General features: G+C 39.7%; 1 protein-coding gene across 2 annotated transcripts; it reads left to right on the top strand.

The window, feature by feature from the left end:
* Positions 1-50: 50 nt before the first annotated feature.
* Positions 51-21,152, top strand: PROS1 (protein S). Of its 2 annotated transcripts, none has more exons than XM_058823054.1 (15): positions 51-146; positions 3,242-3,399; positions 3,839-3,863; positions 4,175-4,261; positions 5,537-5,659; positions 5,773-5,895; positions 7,592-7,717; positions 9,754-9,875; positions 11,505-11,623; positions 12,967-13,156; positions 13,825-13,992; positions 15,015-15,183; positions 15,634-15,782; positions 16,498-16,711; positions 18,800-21,152. In XM_058823054.1, the coding sequence occupies exons 1-15, from the start codon at positions 86-88 to the stop codon at positions 18,943-18,945; spliced, it is 1,980 nt and encodes a 659-aa protein (XP_058679037.1). In that variant the 5' UTR covers positions 51-85; the 3' UTR covers positions 18,946-21,152. The 2 variants fall into 2 exon arrangements, with proteins under 2 accessions (XP_058679037.1, XP_058679045.1); XM_058823062.1 differs by lacking the exon at positions 51-146 and adding an exon at positions 393-594.
* The last annotated feature ends 1,768 nt before the right edge of the window (positions 21,153-22,920 follow it).

Genomic DNA, 22,920 nt, shown 5'->3' with positions numbered 1-22,920 from the left:
CGCCGCCGCCCCTCCCTCCCGCCCCCGCAGCCTCGCCCGGCCCCGCAGAGCCGCAGCCGCGCAGTGCCGGCCGCCCCCGGGAGCGATGGGGCCGCGGTGCCTCCCGCTGCTGGCGCTCGCCATCGCCCTGGCCCAGGCGGCGACCTGTGAGTGAGGCGGGGCGGGGGACGCGGGGCCGGGTGCGGGGCGAGGGGCGCTCGGTGCCTGCAGCCCCTCGGTTCTCCCGGGGCTCGGGCCGTGTGTGGGGTGAGGCGCTCCCCGCAGCGCTTCCTGCGGGCCGGCCGAGCCGGGGCTCCGGGCTGATCGCGGCTCAGCCGCCCACGGGACGGTGTCGGCACAGGGAGCTCGGCTCCCTTGCAAGGACAGCCCTCGGGAGATCGCGGTGTGCTCGGAAAAGTGGCTTTAGAGTGCAGTCCGGCAAGCCGCACTCGCCCTGCTTCTAAATTCAGACCTCTCAGCCTAAGAGCTACGTGCTCTCACATACAGATAAAAAAGAAGAAAAAAAAAAAAGTATTCCGTCTTTGACCCAAAAGTCTTTGAGCTTAATAGTGGAAGAAGGCAGTGTGGCCGAAAGCAGCAGAACTGCAGCTCAAAGTAAGCCTGTTTCTGGCCTGTTTTACTAATGATTAAACTGGCAGAACAGAAACCGAATGTTTACTATTCTGCAAGGTGCTGGGGTATCTGGCTTGGGAAGGCAGCAGTATCAAAAGATGAAAGTTCATTTTGTAATATTTTTAACAGGTCCTAAAATAAACCTTCTAATAAGCTTTTCTTAATGATCTTTTCTTCTGTTTTCATCACGTTTTTGCTTCCATTTATCTTCTCCACTGCATACCTTGTCATTTTCCTTAAGAGCAGGAAATGAGCTGTCCTGCTCATCCAAAATTTCTGTGGTCCATAATATTTCCAGTTTCCTATGCCTGGCTCTGAACAGTGCCAGGGATTTCTGGAATGGCAGGGGAGAAGAGGGGGAAGAAGAGAAAACAGCTTTTAAATGCAGCTGGTACCGTTCAATAATCATAAAGTTGCCTCTGCAAGCCTCAGTGCAGGTGGGTTTGGTCAAACATCAGGTGAGGAACACAAGGTGCAGGTAAATATTAGTGGCCAATTTTAGTTTGTTGGCTGCGCAATGTCCCTGAGGAGCTTTTCAGGATGGTCTTGTCACTGGAGTTACAGAGCTGTGCAAACAAGATTTTTATTTCGTTTTATTCAAATGCTTTCCTTGGCTGAGGCTCTAAGTTATGTTTAAGTGGTCCACTTTAAGCAGGTTTATGGTGGCATCTGCATGACAGAACAGCTGTAAGAAAGCACTGAATCTCATCCTCCCCCACAATTCTTTTTTTTTTTTTTTTTTTTTAATAGCATCACTTTTAGATGCTTGATAAGCATTCACTGCACAGTGGCTGTGCACCACCTCTGGAAATTGTTAGGCTCTGGAGTTGCACAAGGTTTCAGTGATCACCGCATGAAGCAGCCCGAGTGCATTAAGGGTTAAGTTGGTTTGGCAGGGTCAGAAAGGGGCTGGAGTTTCCTATAATCAGACTGGCAGCAGTCAGGATTTTTTGTTTTTAATAAAGGTCCTATCATAATCTTTGTAATTAAAACACACATGAATAAATACACTGCCAATTCTGTGCATGGGGATTGAAATATTTGCACTGAAAAAGCATGGAATTTGCTCTGAGTTACGTGTTTTATTTAAAGTCAGAAGTTACAGGAAATCAGTTTGGGAGAAGGATGAAGTGCTCTGATGTAGGGAAAAATACTTGTTCCCATTGCTCCACTGTACTGAAAACATGAAGTAGAAAGTGTTACATCTGTTTGTACACAACTGAAAATTTCTTGTCTTTTATTTACTGTAAAACTGTGTGAAAATGACAATGATGTAGCTAAATGACAATGATGTTTGTGGCGGTTAGAGATCTCCCATGGAAATAAACCCAGCAGCTATAATACACAATTCTCCTATTTCTGTTGTCACTCCTTTTGCCTCGGGACAGAGGCCTTTAATACGTTTAGGATGCTGTGGTTTTAGTTAAATGTTAAACCTGTCTCCTTTCAAGCCCTGGGCCTCATTAGCTGCTCGTTCTAGTCAGCTTCTTTGAGTTTTTTCTTTCCTGTTAGTGCAGAGAAGCTGGGAGCTCTTCTCTGGCACTTGGTTATTCCTCTGGCTTTGAGGAGTTGTCACAGGCAGTGCTGGATGGACTGTGTGAGCCTGAGTGGCTCTTTTCTGTGGAGCTGGGCTGAATATGCATGGCCACCAGAGCTGGTGTGTGCTGCAGGCGTCACAGCCCGCACACAGCTGGGCAGCTCTGACGGGTCAAGCTGTGCAGAGGCTGAGGAAAGCAAAGTGTGGTGCCCTCCAGTTAACATCTGTCATCTGCACTCTTTAACCCAGTCAGCTGGACTTCTTCCAGCTGTGCTCATCCGTTTTTCTCTTGATCACAAGCTATATTCCAAAAATTAAACCAGGCAGTCTAATTTACAGGCTGTTCCTGGAGTGTTGTGTGCTCTGCAGGGAACATTGAAGCAGACATCTTTCATTTTCAGTGTCACTTCTCAATGGTCACCACTTTTTAAAAGTCACTAAAATGAAAATAACCAGATACGTGAATATTAAGTAATGACTCATGCTGGGTCTGAAACATAAAAGCTGGCTAGGATTGTTTTACCTTGTGAAATGTGGATGTATTTATAGATGGTCTGCCTTGATATTCCTAGGATAGCATTCTCACCTTTGTCTTGGTCTTCACTGTTCTGAAAAATAAAATGACATTTATGTTAATTACATATAACAGGTAGTCTAACTTTCTAAGACATAATTTTGTTCTCACGCAAATTTAATAGGGTCAGAATATTGACTTGCAGATCATTGAAACTGGTCATATAATCAGCTTTTTTTATCTACTTGTTGCTTACATATCTCACTTTGAAATAACCATAATCTAGAAAAATAAATCTTGTCCTGAGTATGACATGTAAATTATGCTTCAGGCATGGATGCTCTTAGGGACAAATAGCACAGATTAAAGTTTTTTTTAAATCAGAAACAGCTCCCCCACATACAGAATCCTAGAACATTTTGCTTGCATTTTTCAAAACAATAGCAAACATCAACTCCTGACTAAGCATTTAATTCAGAATTTTGTGTTAAATTCTCATATTTGCTCAGTGTTCACAGCATTTTTCAGCTGTTGCAAAAAGAGATAAATAATAACAGAGTTGCTTTGTTTCTCCCAAGTTTTACCCCAGCAGTATGCATCTCAGTTCCTGCTGAGGAAACGCCGAGCAAACTCTTTCATGGAAGAAAGTAAGAAGGGAAATCTAGAAAGAGAATGCATTGAAGAATTATGCAATAGGGAAGAAGCCAGAGAAATCTTTGAAAATAATCCTGAAACTGTAAGTATTTCATAAGTATCTATGACACAGATAGCAGTTCTTTACAGAGGGAAAGACAGAAGCACATGGAATTCACAGTTCCCAATAACAACATTGGGCAAGATCCTCCCATTTAAAGAGACAATTTTCAAAGTAGTTTTGACACCCAATTCATTTGCATTGCTTTCATTGTGCAAGTGTCCAACTCAGTGCAGTATTTTAATCTCTCCACTGAGTTTTAAATATATATAAATATATACTGTGTATTAAATAATCTTTTGCTTTAGCCCAAACTACAGTCATATAGAAAACCAGGCCTATATTCTGTGACTCAAAGTAACTTTTTCTTCTTCTGCAGTTATAATACCAGATACTTCAGAATATATTCGGTGATGTATTTTGCTGTCATTTTATCTACCTGAAATTTTTCTTAGCCTTTCTTTTTCTTTTCTTTCTGCAGGAATATTTTTATCCCAAATATTTAAGTAAGTACAAAAAATACCCCTAAACAACTGTAGTGTATGAGTCAGTGATGCTCTCATTTGGGTAATACTGGTTTAGTTTTTCTGCCCCTAGCACTGGGATGATTTCCATGCTGATTATAGTGCAGACAATGTCCTGTGTGCTGAGATCCTCACAGAGGCACTGAAGGTTGGGCTGTCATCAGCTGTCCTTAACATGCCCAGACCAGTTTTGCAATTCAGGCTCTTTGAAGATGCCATGCAGCAAGTGGTGTAATTTCAGTGCAAACGAGTTGTTTGGACCCTGAGCTGACTGTGTGGCTTTGCATTTGCAGGCTGCCTTGCCTCCCATCGAGCAGGGGTGTTCAGGGTGGCTGCAGTCACTCCAGACTCTCCGGCTGACCTGAGGGCTTGTGTCAAGGGTAAGTGCCGATGTTGGAACGCTCAGTGGCTAAAAAGCAGTTCACAGAGACACAAAACGGTTTAACTCAGGCAAACTCAATAATCAAAACCAGAAATTGACCAAAAAATGTGAGGTGAGACAGGGCATTTCCAGAGAAAGCAGTTTAAGTGACTGCTTTTAATTTTATAAAGATAAAGGAACACAATTGACTGCAACATGGAAGGCAGAGTTCTTCTGCAAACAGAATTGTCTTACACCAACCCAGCAATATTCCCCAGTGTGTCCTCTGTACTCTACCACATCTTTAACTGTTATGCCAAACCCTTTGCCTCTAGCAAGTCATGTTCTGTCAGGTAGACTAAGAGAGTCTCTTGTTAATTGTCATTTCTACCTTTACTCTTTGGCCTGTAGTTACATTACCAGCTGAAAATTTCAAAATTTAAAAAACAAAACAAAACCAAAAAATCATCCAAATATTATCTGGAAGACAGTCATTGATTCCAAACTAAAGGTCACAAAGCATGAAACTTGGCATGTTTCTCAATTGTTTGATTTTTATGCCTATGCATTCACAAGCCCAGCATGAATTGTGTTCTTTCTAGTAAATTTACAGCAAGCCATTTTTACCACATTTCCTACTGTCACAGTTTAAACATCTCTCTAAACCTCCTACAGCCTGGTTATATCAAAGGAACTTTCAGTTGAATAAGAATACTTATCCCTAACCATCTGACACTGTTTTTATCATTGAAAGCAATGGAAGGCAAAAAAAATCCTTAATAATTACACTGCACATGGTCATGGCTGAACATGTTTTCCAGATCAGTTTGTAATAGTGCAGTAAATTACCAGTTTCTCCGTCTGACCACTCTTGAACAGAGAAATTCAACTCTCTAATCTTGAATTCTTGAAACTTTGATCTTTCTAGTAAAATTTGTGGTAGTATGATGGGGGCAGAGCACTGTTCTTTAAAAACTGAAATACATATTTTAAATATAATAATATCAAGTCTGGTCACATCTTGCAGGGATTAGCTTAACAAGTAATTTGTCTTCTAGTTTTTTTCTGCCTGAAAAAGAAGTAGTACTGGTGGCTTTGTATGTTCTCACTCACTTAAAAATTTTTGCTGACAGAGTAAGTTGCAAGATTGTTGTGGGGATGCTTCATGTTATATACATCAAGACCTTTCCTATTTCAAGACCTGTAGGAAGAGAAGAAAGAAGAAAGACTAAAGTGATTGTTGAGGAGAAATAACCCCAAATAACAAGGATCTCTCATGTTTTCCATCCCACAGAAATTTCAAACCAGTGCAGCCCCCTGCCATGCCATAAAGATGGATATAAGGACTGCATTGATGGACAAGCCAAGTATACCTGTGTCTGTAAAGCAGGATGGAGAGGAGAGAACTGTGAGGAAGGTACAGTCTTCAGTTTCATGGCATGTTGGTTCTCAGAAGCACAATTTAATATTTGCATCTGGTCAGTTGATGCCCTCCTGTCAGCAGAGAGTTTGATTCCCTTTTCTTTATAGACATAAATGAATGTGAAGACTTCAACGGAGGCTGCAGCCAGCGCTGTTCCAATTTCCCCGGGAGCTTCCGTTGCCTGTGTGAAGATGGCTACTTCATGCATTCCAACAAAAGGGATTGTGGAGGTAGGGAGACTTCAGGAGAACATCTTTCCATGCCACCACAGTGCCTGCTGACAAGAGAGAGGGAAGAGTTTGATCCAGTAGTTCCATAAATGCCTTGCCTCTGAAAAATCCAGCCCTGGTTTGGTTTGGCTGTTCATGCATTACACACTGCAGGCATTTGGGCAGCCAAATAATGAACCAGATCAAGAAGTGAGGAAAGAAAGAGGAATGGCTATAGATGAGATTCTGCTTCATTACTGGAGCTCCTTAAAGCTCATTTTGGTCTCACACCAGTTTCACATATCCTTTAAGCGCCCTGAAACTGAAATCTCAAGTGATACAAATAGCTGATATTGTTACTGTGGAAATTCTCTCTGGTAAATACGATTTAGGCTAAATCATTTCTAATTAGCCATGCTGCTCTTTCTGCAGTTTGAAGTTCATTGGGGAAGAAACTATTAATGAATAAAAAAAAACTCTTAAAGGAGAGAAAGATTTTTCTTTGATTCACCCAGCATAATTTTTTCTGTGCATGCTTGTGTCTACTGTTGGCCATGATCTACATGCTTCATTCCGTTCCAAATAAATACTGTGTATTGACATAATTAGCAGTTCTTACTGCATTTTTAGAAAAAATTACTACTTCATTCCATTTTAATGGAACAACAGTTTTGGATGATGTCAGATTTTTCTTTTGTCCGAAGACATGCCAGAATGACAGAAGTCTGTGGGTTTATGAAAAAGGGCAAGCAGATAAATTGGTTAGAACTTCCGTAATTCTTGGAAAATCTGGTAAAAAAGTTATCGAAGATAAAAATAGACTAATATACCTTAGTGCCTTCAGTGTTAGTTTAATCATTTGACAAACTGCATTCAAATATTTTATTACATGCAACTACAGAGTTAAACAACCAGGAATTTGGAATACACTTATTAACTATAGAAGAGTAGTCTGAATTCAGGGCAGCTTTGACTTACTACATTTCCAGGACTCCAGGCAAGCCAGTGGCAGAATCCCCTGTGCAGCACCATTTCCACAGCTGCTACAAAACCACAGAGAAAACCAGAATGATCCCTGCATCCACGAGTGGGAGTGAAGTGCTGCCAGGGATCTGATATTTTTCTGTCTCAAAGACACTTAGTAAGATTGATACTATACCCTGAATCCCACTGTCACATCTGCATTGGGAAAATGACATTGACAAATTGAAAACAAGACAGAAGATAGACACTAAAATGCTTTGAGGGATAGAGAGAGACAGTGAGGGACTTGAACACCTCTCAGAATAGCCAATTAAAAGAAAACTGACATGAATTGATTGTAGCATGGAAGAACCTCTGATTGCATTATCTCTTGTCTTTCTGGGTGTCTTTTTCTAAGATGGAATTTTCCTATGCAGTCTGGTTTACGTTTTGGGAAATTTATAGCCTGTTTCTCTCTCTGCCTTCCTAGACATGCATCCCTTTCCCTGTTACCCACATGAAGGGATGGGAGAGAAAGGCAAGCAGAGAATTTTTCACTGGGGGCATGCAGAAATGTCTTTTACAGCCCTCTGGAAATCTTTCTGGCTGTAGCTCTAGTCTGCTGTGGCAGCATGGTAGAGCTACCAAGAAATTTTGCCAACCTCACTCAGTTCGCACAGTGTTGGATAAGGTTGGGAAGAAAATGGTGTACAAGAGTGGGAGCTGTTTTTTAATAACTTGTTTGTGTTTCTAGATATAAATGAATGTGTGCTACATCCAAACATCTGTGGGACAGCCACCTGTAAAAACACCCAGGGGAAATATGAGTGTGAATGTCCAGAAGGCTACACATATAATTCAACTTCCAAGACCTGTGAAGGTGGGTCTTTGCTCCAGCTCCCCCTTTTTCATATCTTTCATCTTCACCTTCCCTCTTCCTTTTTTAATCCACTTCTATACCAAACTCAGCTCCTCATCTAGCAGTGCATTTCTGAATCTTCATATTCTTTATTAAATTAATTGTTGTCAGGTTGTATTACATGACAGCATGGCAGTTCTCTAAAGTTTTTTTTTTAATTTTTTTTTTATAAAGATCTCAGATGTCAAATAAAACTATTCCTAAATACTCAGAGAAAAAACTGTGAAAAAAAGGAGCTGCTCCAAAAGAATCTTTCCTGAAATGACAATCTTGGAAAAAAATTTTCCAAAGTTCTGTAACAATTATAGCAAAGTTGAAAAGTATTGATAGCTTGCAGTGAAGTAGCAAGAAGCCACTCATACAAAGACCAGAACTTCTACACTGTTAGAAGTGTTTGCATATTTGTCTTAGAATATGCATAATTTCTCTGTACTTGTTAAAGTTTCTGTTTACTGCACATCAGAAATTAAATTTCAGTTGTAAACAGATAGGAAAGCTCTTAGAGTTTTACAGTGAAGATGAATCTTTTACACTGTCAGTTTAAGGAAAATCTATCAGTGATTTCTATTTTAAAAGCTGCCTTGCATTACTGCTCAGAAGGACACAAAAGCAGCTTTCTGGTGGCTATGAATCTTTAGCTTCATGGCTTTTGCTGCAGGTCTTTTGTGCCAAAGCTCTGCACAGTGGCAGTGTTTACATATCCAGGTGTCAGCTCTTTGTCCAGTTACCATGGGGTTAAAACACTACTGACAATTTTCTGTTCCTGCATGCACCAAAGTGAGAAAAACTTCACAGTAATTAATTTTTACTCCTCTCAGGGTTTCCTTCAGATAAATCCAATTTGATGCAGCCCGTGTAAGTGTTGTGTTTCTACTGGGACATGGATTCAGGAGGTTGCAAGATGATGACATTCCAATGGGGAAAGTCTTACCTCCCTAGCAGGAGGATTATGCTGCTAAGCTTTTAGACCTTGTTGTAACCACATTAAATGAGTCACCAAATCCTGTCTAAGGACAGGATTGTGCAGCCTGACAGGAATGTAGCCTCACAGAAATACTAAATGACATGAGCTTTTCATTGTCATATTGCTTGTAGGTGGCTAAACTCAATTATGCTTATTAGGAAAATCGAATTTACATACATTTGTGCACAGCTATCTCTATGATGACAGATACTATTAGACTGAAGAACAGAACAGGGTTTGTTACATTTTTCATTACCTATCTTCCTCCAAGCAACAGCAAAAAAAAAAAGTATTTTAGTCCTAAAAACCTCCATATTTAAATGCATGCATTGGTACAAAATTTTTTCTTCCCACTAGAAGAAATATTGGTTTCAGAATAAATGTTGCAGTTGCTTTAATCTGAAGCCAAATTCACCCTCATTGGAGTCTCTTGTCAGGGAGAGATTTTGTTTCTATATTAGAAATGTAAAATTTACATTGGCTGTTTAAACAGCCTTTCATTTCTAAATTACTTATTTTACACAACCTACTAAATAAAAAATGAAATTCTTTTATTGATTTAGCTTAAATCAGCTCAAATCAGACTATTCTTCTCCACAAATAGATACTATCTGAACCTGAGGCATTATGAGACTATTCTATATTATTTTAAAAGGTATTTTGCCCTGAGATTATTTGGAGTTTATATTAATAAAGCACATACTTTCTTCACATATTTGCCCTACATACTTTTAATAATCTGAGCTCTTAGCATGTCTTACAAGGAAAGCAGAAGATCTGACCCAGAATGGGATTTGTGCCATCTGTGGTAGCAATTTATGATATCTCTCACTATTCAGCCACCTTGTGCCTCAGAAATCAGACCAAATTGTCTCCTACTCTGCCATCTAGGCCTCTGTCAGATTACTAAATCACCTTATGGATTCATATTTTTCCAGAGAACCTCTCTTGTCTGTTAGTCCATTAATTTGTGTTAGTTTTCAGTCTGTTCCATGAAAAAAATCAGAATTCTGTCTGCTTTGATTTTCCCTAGATATTGATGAATGTGCTGAAAATATTTGTGCTCAACTCTGTGTGAACTCACCAGGAAGTTACAGCTGCTATTGTGATGGCAAGAAAGGGTTCAAGCTCTCTAAGGACATGAAGAATTGTGAGGTAAAAGTGTGCTATGTAAAATTCCACGTGGAAAATCACAAAGTTTGGTATTTCTTGACGAGAGGATAACTTAGATTAAGGAAAATAGGAAGATATTTGAGAACTGATTAAAAATTCCTGAGAAAATGCTGGGGATTCTGATCTATGGTTTGGCTCACAAAGCAGCAGGGATTTGGATGCCATTCAGTTCATGCATGCTCATTTACAGGAGTCCTGTCAAAAGCAGCTTGCTTTAGCCAGGCATCTTTATTCCCTGCTGCTTCCAAAATAAGCCTCAGCTTTCTCCTATCAAACAAATAATTCCTGCTCAGCCCACTCAGAGACAGAATGTTCCTTTTGTCCATATGTTCCCAAGTTTTCGTTTGTGCAAAAGTTTTCACTCACTGTTTCAGAATTATTCTCTTTGGATTGAAAAAAACCCTGGATTGTTTTCCACAGTTCTCATCTGCCATAGCTTAAGGAAAAGCACTCAGTAATACTTGCCAGTTGGAGAACATCTTGCAGCCAAAATGGGCTGCTCTTGATCAGTTTGAAAAATTACACTTCTTAGGAGCAGAAAGTTTGAAACTCCAGAGAACTGAATTCAAGGATTGAAGTCCAAGGATTTTTTTTCTAAGTGGTTCTCTGTATACTTTGAAAAGTTCAGGCAGTCTGAGATGTCATATGAAGTGAGCTCAGATAACTGCCAACAATAAACCACTTCTAACAACAATAAAACACTTCCAACAGAGTATAACAAAATTTGGCTTAAACTGCAGGAACAAGATCTGACACAAGTTACAGGATCTGTGTATTAGGTCTTGTTTGTACTTTCTGAAATTTAATGAACAGCACTTGGCAGTTATTTAATTTTATTCTGCTCATCCTTGAAATGTTGACATGTAATGAGGCTCTTATTTTCAGTACTGTTGTTCAGTAGTGATTAATTCTCTATCTGAAAGTTAGTTTCATGCCTTTTAATTGGGGAAAAAAAGTTCAGTCAGCTGAAAATACATTCAATCTAAAGACTAGTGACGCCAGCAGCCACAAAATGAAGTAGCCATAAAATTCAAGGAGAGCACCTGTACATTTAATGGAACTGCTGCATCAGGCATAGCAAAATCAGAGTAGAAGACAGTCATGCAGTGTTTTGAGGGATTCAAATTTGATCAAAGAGGCTTTGAGGCTTCTACTTGTCCATAAGCACTGTGATTCTATAATTTCTCTTTAACAAAGTCAGGTACAGCTCTTGTCTGTTCCCTTCTAACACCTGAGCAGGTTTAGGTTCTGCAGAACTTTAATAACAGAGCTTGGTAGTTCCCTAGAAGGTGGGTGTCATATATCCTTGGGGAAAGAAAAGTGCGTGATGGAAGATTGGAATTCTTAATTCAAAAATGAAGTATTTAAATATTAGTTTCAATCTACCAGAACTGTGTGTCATCCTGGATTATCCTCCAGCAGTTTAAATAAGGGATGTTTGAAGCAAAAGCACACTATTTCATTTGTACATAGATATTCAAGTTTTAAAAAACCAAAAAACCCAGAGGTAAGCCATTACTTTAAAAATAAAAAAGGCTAGCAGGCAACAACAGGAGTTGCTTCATAAGCTATCACAATGCATTACAGCTTTTTTTTCTTTACCATTTTCAGTCTGTTACTGAGTGTATCCCACTGAATCTTGAAAAGAATTATCAACTGCTTTACCTGGCAGAGCAATTTATAGGAATTCCTGTTCTCTACTTAAAGTTCAAACTGCCAAATGTCACAAGGTAAGCATTTGTTATTGATAAAAGTATGCATTGGAATGATATTTGTTTCCATTAATTTTCTGGAGGTTTAGGAAGAATGCATTGCATGCTTAAATTATATCACCATCTCCCCCTTGGATAAGATACCTTTACATGATGAATGAACAAGAAGGCATTTAGAATTATCAACATAAAATTCAGAACTTAGATGAAAATAGTTACAGTATGGCTTCCAGTTTTATATGGGAATGGCCACAAAGTCAGGCCATTGCCCCCTGCCCCTCCCTGGGCTTCCTCTCACACACAGAGTGTCCCAAGGACACTCACAGAGCACAGTGCCTTGTCTGGCAGCAGCTGGATGATTTTCTTTACAGCTGTCAGAGCGATTGCCCTTGGCACTGACCCCTTTATTGCTCTTGGACCTCTTTGCTGCAGCAGCAGAAATTGCAGCGTTCCTGACTTAGTGACCGAACAACTGGAAGGTAACAGCAGCAGCAGCTGTGGAGCTGGTGATCCCCAGAGCCTCAGAACCCCACAGAAGGACATAAATACTGAGCACTCTGCCCTCTGCCGCTGTTCCAAGTTGACCGGGCACTGATGCTGTCCTGGAAGAGCTTTCAGAGATGATAAATGTTTGAAGTAAATACAGAGCGGGTTTGGGTGCGTCTGGCGAGGGACAGCCCCATCTAGGGGACACAGAGCAGCACTGCGAGGGACAGAGACCCAGTTCTGAGTTAGAGCTGCCTTGCCAAACCCCACCTTCCAAAATGCTTTGATTTCTCCTTTCATCCTTAGTCTGTTTCGTCTAATCCCAAAAACTGCTTTTACTCTACTTCTACTCTCCTCTACTGCACAGTAAATCCTAACTTTGCTACATACAAACACTCAACCTAGATCCAGCCAACAAATCCTCAAATGAGAGCATGAGCAAATTCCTAGGTCATAATTCTTTCAGGACAGCACTTGGCAACCTAGCTGTACTGAAGCACATCATAAATCTTCTATTTTGTCTGCATCACATTGATAAAAAATGCAATAGGGATATTACATCTCTCTTCTTGCTCAGGGGACTGGGATATCCTTCACAAGTGAAGGTCAGAGTGAATTTGGGAGTTGCACCAAGGTTCTTTCAAATCCCAGGTCAAGGTGTTAACCTGGAAACTTCCCACTGGATTTGAGTGAACAAGGCTTATGTTCCATCCTGCTTTTGACTAACTGTGCAAAAAATCACAACTGCTCAGATATAGAAACACCAAAAGTTATTATCTCTGAACCTTTCTCTAACCCTACTAATGAGTTATCCTAGGCTGTACAATATTTCACCTTTCCTGTGTTCTTATTAAGATTCCTTCTTCACAACTCAGATTTACAGCAGAGTTTGATTTCCGGACGTACGACGCAGAGGGGGTGATCCTGTATGCAGAATCCCTGGACAGCTCAGCGTGGATCTTGCTTGCTCTTAGGGATGGGAAGATTGAGATTCAATTCAAGAATGAGTTTGGAACAAAAGTCACCAGTGGAGGCAAGGCCATTAATGATGGACTGTGGCATATAGTAAGTTGGATTTTCTTCTCCCACTCACTTCCTTTTACTCACTGTGGGAGGATGCTGATAAAAAAAGGAGGGAGAAACTGAGCTAAACTAAACCACTAAAAGGCTTAAAATGATGCACTCAAACCCCAGGTTTAAAAACCAGCCAAGAAATGCACAGGCATGCCTTGCATTAGGAAATTCCGCTACCTTTTAACAATCAAAGAGAAGATAATTACCTCTAGCTATGAACATAGCAATTATTAATTTTAAACATCAAAAGGAAAGTGGCAGGATATTCAAAACTGTGATTGCATGGTCAAGTGCACAGTTATTGGATACTCTGTGTTTAGAGCAAGTTTTACATCATCTAGACCAAAAATTCATCTTGCTTTTCAAGCCTTTACAGCTGAGATGAAAAGCCTTTCTCACACAATCTATAGAGCACACCAAATTTTTACTGTCAGTTAGATTTTGTTTGTTACCCTCCTGTGAATGTCCCTAGATATAGGCAGCTGTCCTGCATCAAGTTTAAATACAATTTAAATAGTGACTGCACTATTTTACAAGGTTTTAAGAAACATTAGTCATGCTTCACGGGGCTTACATAATTATTTTATTAAAAATTTAAAAATTAATATATTCTACATTTTTGTATGTGTGTATAAGTAATTTTTTGCATTTTATTCCAGGTATCAGTTGAAGAATTAGAACACAGCATCAGTGTAAAAATAGCTAAAGAGGCTGTGATGAGTATTAACAGCCCAGGAACTCTGTTTAAACAATCCCAGGGTTTCTTGGAAACCAAGGTGTACATTGCAGGATTGCCTCGCAGGGTGGGCGGTGCTCTTGTTAAACAGGTAATTAAATAATAAGGCTAACCTTGAGTGATCATGCTCTGTTCAATTGTGTACTTCTGGAAGTCACAGAAGAAGCAAGCCTGGCATGGAACCCAATTAGAAAATAAAAATGTGGTTATTAAACCACTGTTTTGAAAATAAACATGTGTGAAGCTTTTCAGTCTGCTTTCAGTAAGGCTTCACTTTCAAAAACACAGCACTTCTGGTCTAATCTTTGAAGATTCTGTGGCCTGTTTGCTAATATGGCTTTAAGATTCCCTAAATCACACCACTGCTGCTGCTGAGAGTGCATTTCAGGGTGATTCATGTCCTGCTCCTGGCTTTTGCTAAGCTCTAAATGAGTGCAGCATTCAGTGTGCAGGCAGCACAGTGAGCTTTCGTTTTTACATGGTTTTACAGCAGCCCAGGCTGGACAAGGCCCATGATTCTTTCAGTCTCCCAGCCTCCAGAATGGCTACAGTCAAATTGTTGCAACTGTCTTCTTTACAGTCCTGGAGCCTTCAAACTAATTGGCAATCTCAACAGAGAGTTTAGATTTAAAAAAAAAAAAAATTAATGTAAAAAATGAATTTTGCTCAAAAGCAAAGCAGAGAAAAAAATCATGGAACAGTACAATAACATCCAATAGAAAACAATTCCAAAAATTTCTTGGCACTCTAGTGTAAAGATAAATCTTTGAACAAGGAATATTGCTAGTGATGATTTTCTTTCAGCTACAGAAAATTTGCTGCCCTTTTGTCCAGGTCACAACACGAGCTTTAAAAGTAGAAGCAATCTCTTGTTGTCCAGATCCCTGGCAGCAAAGTGGGAAATGCTAAACCATAAATACCTTTTGAAGGCTGAGGTACCAAATGCCTGCCACTCAGTTTTCTCCCAGCATCACTGCTGTAACCTATAGCATTGTTAAGATTGGTATTGCCTACATAGAAATAAGCTATGGATATGGAAAAATAATGCCTCATTATTGACTTTTTTATACCAAACTTTGGGCTCAAACCTCCAATGCTGTCATTCTGCTGTAGATTAACCCTCGTCTGGATGGTTGTATCCGGGCCTGGAACTTGATGAACCAGGGACATTCAGGAGTAAATGAAGTTATTCAAGAAAAACAAAGCAAACACTGTTTAGTATCAGTGGGGAGAGGATCCTTCTACCCTGGCACTGGAATGGCAGCATTCCAGATAAACTATAGTAAGTATTTTTCTATTCCTGTGGTTTTTGTTGGACTGAGTGATGGAACTGATGAAATTTTAAAAGGAAGAAAATAAAAAAAGGCACACAAACTAAGCTATACACTTCTGCTTTCACCAGTGATTCCCTTAACTTCTGTTAGGAATCTGCTTGAATGAGGATTTTGATCACAGTAGTGTCATCTGTTCAGTTTCTGGAGTGCTTTACAGTCAGAAATTTATTTGCAAAGGTTGGCCACTATTGAAGATCCAGGATTAAAGTTATTTGGGTTGGTTATTTTTTTGTTTTATCTGCTTGTGTTTCTTTAGAATCATAGTTCTTTCTATAAGTTCAAAAATTTAGCACTACCTTTTCCACAGTAGGGAGGAGATTAAATACTAATTTTTAACCCCATATTAATTTTTCATCTGCAGGTGGATTTACTAATTTCAATTATTCTCTTTAAAACAGATAATCTTGACAGTGCTGAAGATTGGCTAATAAATGTGACTCTGAGTATTCGCCCATCCACAGACACTGGTGTTATGTTTGCCTTGGTTTCTAATGAAACAGTGCCTCTTGCCTTGTCCATAGTGGACTCTAACTCCTCTGACTCACAGGTGATCTTACAATTCTCCTAGCAGCTGCCAGGTGGAAAATCAAACTAAAAAAAAAGCTACTCACACACTTGCAGTGCAGCTGGTACCCTCAGTATTGTGAAAATTAGATTGTGTAATAATGTGCAGAAAATATCTGTCTATTAATGATTGCTGCAGCAGTGACTAAGCACTAATCACTCATGCCAGGGAGATTACATTATGCAGTCTGAGCTCAGATCCATCCCACCATGTTTTCCTTAACTTTTCCTTCCAAATGCACAGAGCAGAAAGGGAACTATGACAGCAGTGTATCCAGTAAGAGCATTATCTTAATTCTAAATTATAAAATTATTTTGTTGTCCTTAAGTTTCCATTAATATCCCTCTACATCTGCCATCCCAAGCTAGAGCATAACTGCACACCATGGTTAATGCAGTTTTTTTTCCTCCAAATAAAAACCTGTAGTGAACACTTGGGTACCTTCAAAACTGTAGGTGAAACAGGATTTCACCTCAGAACTGTAGCCAAAGTTGTTCCCTGTAAAACATTCTCACTTATAAATTTAAGAATGGCTTTCATCATCAGAAGTGATGGTTACACATCAGCTTTTCCAGCTGAAGGTATCAGTATTTAATATTTTCTTCTACTTGCAAGTACAAAGTGCACTAAAGCCAAGTATAATGATTTATTAAAGTTGCATATGACATCTTTGGTGATCTACCACTCTTCCATCTAGAAAATCACTGTGACCATTGGGAACATCATTGTTGCACAGCTGGAATCAAAGAAATTATGCACCCCCAGAAGAGTGCAGGTTGGACTACTAGTGACCAAACAGGAGCTTGACCTGGCTGTTGATTCACACACTGACAGAAGCAACTCCGAGCAACTCTCTACTCTGCATCAAGCAATGATGGCAAATGTTGTCACCTACCTGGGTGGCCTGCCAGGTGAGACATCTTTCTTTTCATTCATTTCATTATTTCTACAAGCCTGATTTTATTCAGCCTTACCCATGCTAGGAATAGCCTACAATTATTAAAAAAAAAAAAAGGTTTTTTTCCCCTCAAGTGCCTCTTGTTTCCTCCAGCCATTTCAGCTTTGGAGGCAGCCAGCTTTTTAACAGTAGCATTATTTGGACATTAAGACATGGCTCTCTAGAGGTTTCAATTTGGAAAATATGTTGATTTTTGAGTTGGGTGAGCATTGCGTGTTTCTGAAATGCCACCATCTGGCACAGCTGAGGAACTGCATCAAAAATGTAAGAAAAGCAGGCATTTGTAAATAATCCAAGTGTCAGAGGTGCAGAAGGGGAAGTCAGGAACTCTGAGCAAGAGATGACTGGAAGTCTTTATGAGACAGACAATGTGTTGAACCAGCAAATATTTCATTCAAAGCAAGCTTCAAGTTAACATTATTGAGACATATGTCAACATTATGTCCTTATCACAAGGATTATTTTGCCCAGGAACTGTGCACATATTTCTGTATAAATAATTTTACTTCAGGCTGCATCAAGGGGCAAAAGAGCATTGCCCCAGATGAGAAATAGTCAAAACCTGAATTAAAACTTGTCAATTGCTAGAGGAAAGGTGCCATGGTTACAGTGTTGCTACTTGTAGAGCTTTTCTGTATCCTGTTATTATTTTATGGTGAACGAACCACAATTTCTAAGAAAATGCTACAAATTTGACTGGCATGTTTTGAATTGACAAGGAATGAGTCAGTATTTACTTAGTAGAGGTGAGTCAGCAGTTTAACAGAGCCACAGTAACTAAGATTCCAATCATTTCTTGGGCCTCTTCATCTTTGTGATGCTTAAATGACTCTTTTTTAGTACTGCCAGCCACAGAGAAATCAACATCTTGAGAATGAAGAGTTTTGCATTATTCAGGCATCTCAAAGAGATAAGAAGCAAGTATTAGTTACTTGCTGCTCCTTAATCTCAGTTGCTTGTCATCTCTGTTTTTAAGTTTTAAAAGCTATCTTAAACATGCAAATTAACACAATAAAATAAGCAAACAAAACCCCCCCAAAAAACAAGCCTCTGCATTCAGAAACCCCATGCATTTCATGAAGACCATAAGTCCCTGTTTTTGATACCCCTTTCCACAAACTAGTAACAGTGGTGGGAGTATTCCCCTGTTATTTCAGCACAACCAGTGCAGGTTAAATGAAACTTCCACGGTTCTGTGACAGCAGTGTTTTCCTCACTGGGGGAAAAAAACAGAAGGGAACAATTCTACAGGACTCTGCAATACCTCAGCTAACAGCAAAATAAAAATCAGGAGAAAACAGCATTTCTTGTTCCTAAGATAACCACATCGATCTCCTAAGGAGGGATAGGGTGATTAACACCTGAAAAAACAGAGGGTGCTTTTGAGATCAGCTCCTAATCATCCTCATTCTAATTGCTGAAGGTACTTGCATCCCTTAGGTCTACCTTGTAAGAAGCCAGTTGTACCTTAAGACTTGTGCTTAACATATTGTTTCCTGCAAACATATCCATGATCTGATGCTGCCCTAAGCCAAACAATACCTAAACGAGCAGCAGATAAAGTGAGTCTTTCACAGAGAATTCACTTGGAAGCAGCAGTGAGGAAGCAGGAAAATGTGTGAAGTTCCCAGGGGTGCCCAAGTGAGAAGCTGTAGATTTGAATCTAGAGTAGCTTCCTGGCAGAAGCAGGACAGTTCTTTGTGTGACCTCTAAGCCCAGAAACAGCTGTTTGTAGCTCAGGGCAGGAACAGTGGGCTCCAGGAAACAAACTCTTGTTGCACAGGAAAAGCTACTATGGAAAACATTCCTGGAATCCATTTTCTGGATGCATATTTAACATTTTACTGGCCTTTCTCAGCTTTGCTGACTTGATCTTGATCTTAAGGGAGAAGAACTCAAGTGTTTCCTGCCAAACTGCTGCCTTTCTCCCATGACTGGATAATGGATGGGGAGTGGAGTATTCCCCATGTTTTGACTGACCTGAAAAATCCATAGGAACTTGCATGCCTTGGCCTAATGAACTGAATGTGTTTCTGTGCAGATGTTCCTCTGGGTGCTACACCAGTGACTGCTTTCTATAATGGCTGCATGGAGGTGAAGGTCAACAACAGACAGCTGGACCTGGATGAAGCCATTTCCAAACACAACGACATCAGATCTCACTCGTGCCCACTGATCATGCAGTAACTGTTCAGATCTTAATTTAACTTTTTTCTCTTTCAGACGTAATTTGTGTAATTAGTCTCATGCCATAATGGAGCTTGCATTATTTCATGCAAGATGTGCCAGGGAAATAAGCAGCAGTGTGGTTTTCTCCCTTTCAATATAGAATGGAGGGAAAAACCCCTCTCTGTTCAGCTGGAAAGAGACAATCAAGATCAAAATTTTGTAAAACATTCTTTTATATATCAGTGGGAAATCTTGAAGCTAGATTTATCTTTCGTGTTCATGCTATGTCCTTTGACATATTTAGCTTGGACAGAAAGTTTAGAAATTTCTGTTTAGAAAGAATTTTACATCTTCTATTTCATATATCAGCACAAAGATACAAGTTGCAAATAATTATAATGTATTAGAATCTAAATGAAACCAGACTTACTAAACTTTTTCAAGCATAACATGCAAAGAAAAATCCCTACATGTTTTGTGATACGTGCTTTTGGTAAAGGAAAAAATATCCTGGAATCTATAGCCCAAACTCTCTGTGAATATGTTTACAGGTTGTTTCTATGGTGGTAAAGCAACTTCAATATGGAAGTGTTTCTTTAAGTAGCTCAGTTTTTGAAAACAGTTTTGGTAATACTGGACCAGCTTTAATTTTTCTATCTTTAGAACCTAGCTTTAGAGTTTGAAAAGAGTTCTGGATCAGGTCAGGTCATTTACTTTCAAAGTGGGCTAAAAAACACCCTAGGCAATTTTGAAAAACAGAGGAAATGGCATCAAGGAAGGAACTCTGCATCACAGGACATCAATCTGGAATTTGCTGAGTAAAACCAAGGAATTGCAGCAAATACTTCTTCCATCAAACCTAGCACTGTTCAACATAAGCACAGTCTGATGATCCATCATATTCCCTTTATTTAGGGTAACCTTGCCTTGAGAGAGCTCCAGAACAGATTTATTTGTGAGCCCTGCTGCCACTGAAAGCCTGAATTTTGCCAGTAACCTCAGAATGTAAAGCCATATTTTGCTCAGCCAACTTTAATAAACCAACAGGTAATTAGAAAAGTATTGCTTTCCTCAGGTGTGCTGATTTGGAGCATTTCCAATATTCCTTTAACATCCTTTGAGTGTTCTTGCCACTTCCAAGCTCATTTTCACAGCACCAGAAGCCTCCCTGTGCAGCTCACCTGGTGGTTTTGTTAACCCCAAACCAAATAAATTGCAAGAGAATTGCTGTGAGGTATAAATATATCCTCTCATCCATCAAGCATGGACATTTATCTGCCAGCATTGCTGACCCCAGCTCTGCTGTCCTCACTTCAGACACTGAAGTGGATGTCCAGAAGGATGGATTGTGACAATATTCATTTGGAGGACTGCCTTTCTTCAGGGATATTCTGAGTGGCATCAGGGAGGTTTTTCCAGTGTTAAATGCAAGGGTCAGTGCAGATCTGAGCCCTCTCTCAGTGTTATTATTGCTTTGGCTGAACTTATTGCTAACTTCACTTCCCACTTGGGTAGTGCAATGCAGGATTTGCTCCCAGCTTCTACCCAGTACAGCCCAGCAAGAGGCTGACACCCAGGGGCTCATTGCCATTAATACAAGGCCATTTTCCTGGGATGGCATGGAAAACAAGCTTGGAATTCTGACTCCATGCAGGGGAAATCCTTTCCTGCAGTCACCCTTCCCTGCTCTTCCACCATACCAGCACACACACTCTGCCTGCAGGTGTTAGTTGGAGAATAACTTGACTGAAACAAGCAGGTTTGGCATGCATGGCAGAGCTGAATTGAGACTTTTGACATCACATAAACACATGATCACTTTATTTATGATATCTCTGTGGCACCCATTAATCTTGGAAAGCCCCTGGGTCAGATTCTGCCTCATACAACAAGCACAGAAAGTAAGAGAGGAGGAACACAAAAGCAAAGTGTCATCAATGTTCTAAATGCTTCTGGCCTGCAGGAACAGAAGAAAAGGTTTTTTGCTGTTGTTTTCTAGAGATTTTTATAGGTTTTGTTTGTTTAAATGTAATAAATTGTATAGAAATGAAAGGAAAAACCAGTCACTTTGTCACACAGACACTATTTCTCTTTGTTTTCATGGAATAATACTTCCAGGTTTTGTAGTTAATAATGAAACCTCTGCACTTCTTTTTTAATGTAAAAGTGCCTCCCTATTGTAAGAATTAAATAAAGCAGCATTTGCAAGTTTCTTTTCATTTGAAGTTGTATTTGCATATTTTTGTTCATTTTTGCTGTGCAAGGCTTGTTCTGGTGGTCTAATGCCTTACTCAGGAGATTGTGATCACCTTCAGCATCAAAGAAAAGAACTGGCTCCAATTAACATGCTATCCAAATAGGCATCCATATTCTCTAGATAATTAAGTTAATTAATTGTTTAATAGTACCTGAGGAAATTGGACTTTGCTTAAAACTGCATGTGGAAACAAAGAAGATGAGGGCAAGTAACTAATTCCTGCGTTTTCTCCTTCATCAGATGTATTTCATTGTATTTTAAGGCATAATCATTTCAGCAAGGGCCATTCAGGGTTTATTCAGAACAGCTGGAGCTGCTCTGCATTTTCAGCTCCTGTGCACTTGTGCTACAACTCCACATGTCCCAATTTCCTTCAAAGTGAAACCCAGTCCTGAAATCGCTCCTCAATTACACTGCAGCAGTTTAATTTACATGCTTTAATGCCTGCATGTTTTCTGGTGGATTGAGGGCTCTTGATGCTCAAGATGGGCTCTAGATCATCTTCAAAGAAATGGAGGCCACGCTCACTTTTATAATTTTAGTCCTGCCTGTCACACACTGGTGATACTGGTCCTTTAATGTCATTCATCATACGTACACACTTAGTGTTTTTTTTGCCTCAGAAACCTTTTTATATCAAAATTACCACCCTGATTTGGACACAATTTTGCATTTCACCTGCCAGAAATAGAAGTTATGTACCCCTCCCCGCCCCCTAAACAAACACAAAAATACAAGGAAAACCATAACAGCTAATACCCAATGGATAAGTAAGTAATGCACCACTTTCTGAGTAAGAACCTGAGTAAGAAATAAGAGTAAGGCACTGAGATGTTCATGCTTTTGAAAAATGCTTTCAGTCCACAAAATAGCTGTAACATCCTTATTAAACTGGGCACATCCTCTGCTCAAGGGGCAGCTAAATTTCAGTAGAATATGTGAATAAGCAGCTAAATTGTAAGGGTGTGTTGCTTACAGGCACTTAGATCTACTAAGTGAGTGCAAATTGATGCAACTCTGTACTTAATTATGTGACTTAAAAAGAAAAGTTTTTATGGGTTTTTATTTCCCCAGGAATTTCTAATATCTCAACAAATAAAGAAAAAAGTCAGAAACACAACCCACCTCAGTGCACTGGCTTCTGTCCACTCTAGCTGAGCACTGAGGGGAGGGACACACACAAGGAACCAAAATGACCATTCAAAAATAACACTAAACTTGAAACAACCTCCCCCCAATCCAAAACACACAATAAAAAGCACCAGCAACACCACCACCCTGCATGAGGAAACTGAGCAGGTGTGAGGGCTGCAGAATCGGGGAGGAATAGTTCTAGAATTCATCAGATTGATCATCTAAAATTCTTCATATTTAAATATTTTAACATTTAAAATATTAAAAACCTTCATTAGTAGGACACAAGACACATGCTAAACTACATGCAAATTGTTTTAAGTTTTGGGTAACTTACAATACCAAATAAAGATGGCTTTGCTTAAAACATGTCCCAAGAAGGAGCAGTTTATCTATAAAACAATATTTCTCACTACCACTCAGCTATCTTACCTCTCCAGCAATGTTTTTTTTCTCCTTGATTTCCATCAACCAAAACTCAGCTCACAGAACAGCTCACCAAGCCACAGCTGTCATTAAAGCAAGGCTTTACTCTTTCCTGGCCTATCACAGAGCGCCTGATCATTGCCACCAGCTGGTGACAGACTCCTGCTAACTCAGCC

Source organism: Ammospiza caudacuta, chromosome 2 (genome assembly GCF_027887145.1).
Source record: "Ammospiza caudacuta isolate bAmmCau1 chromosome 2, bAmmCau1.pri, whole genome shotgun sequence".
NCBI lineage: Eukaryota > Metazoa > Chordata > Aves > Passeriformes > Passerellidae > Ammospiza > Ammospiza caudacuta.
Note: the sequence above shows the minus strand (reverse complement) of the source record. Positions and strands in the feature narration are given on the sequence as shown.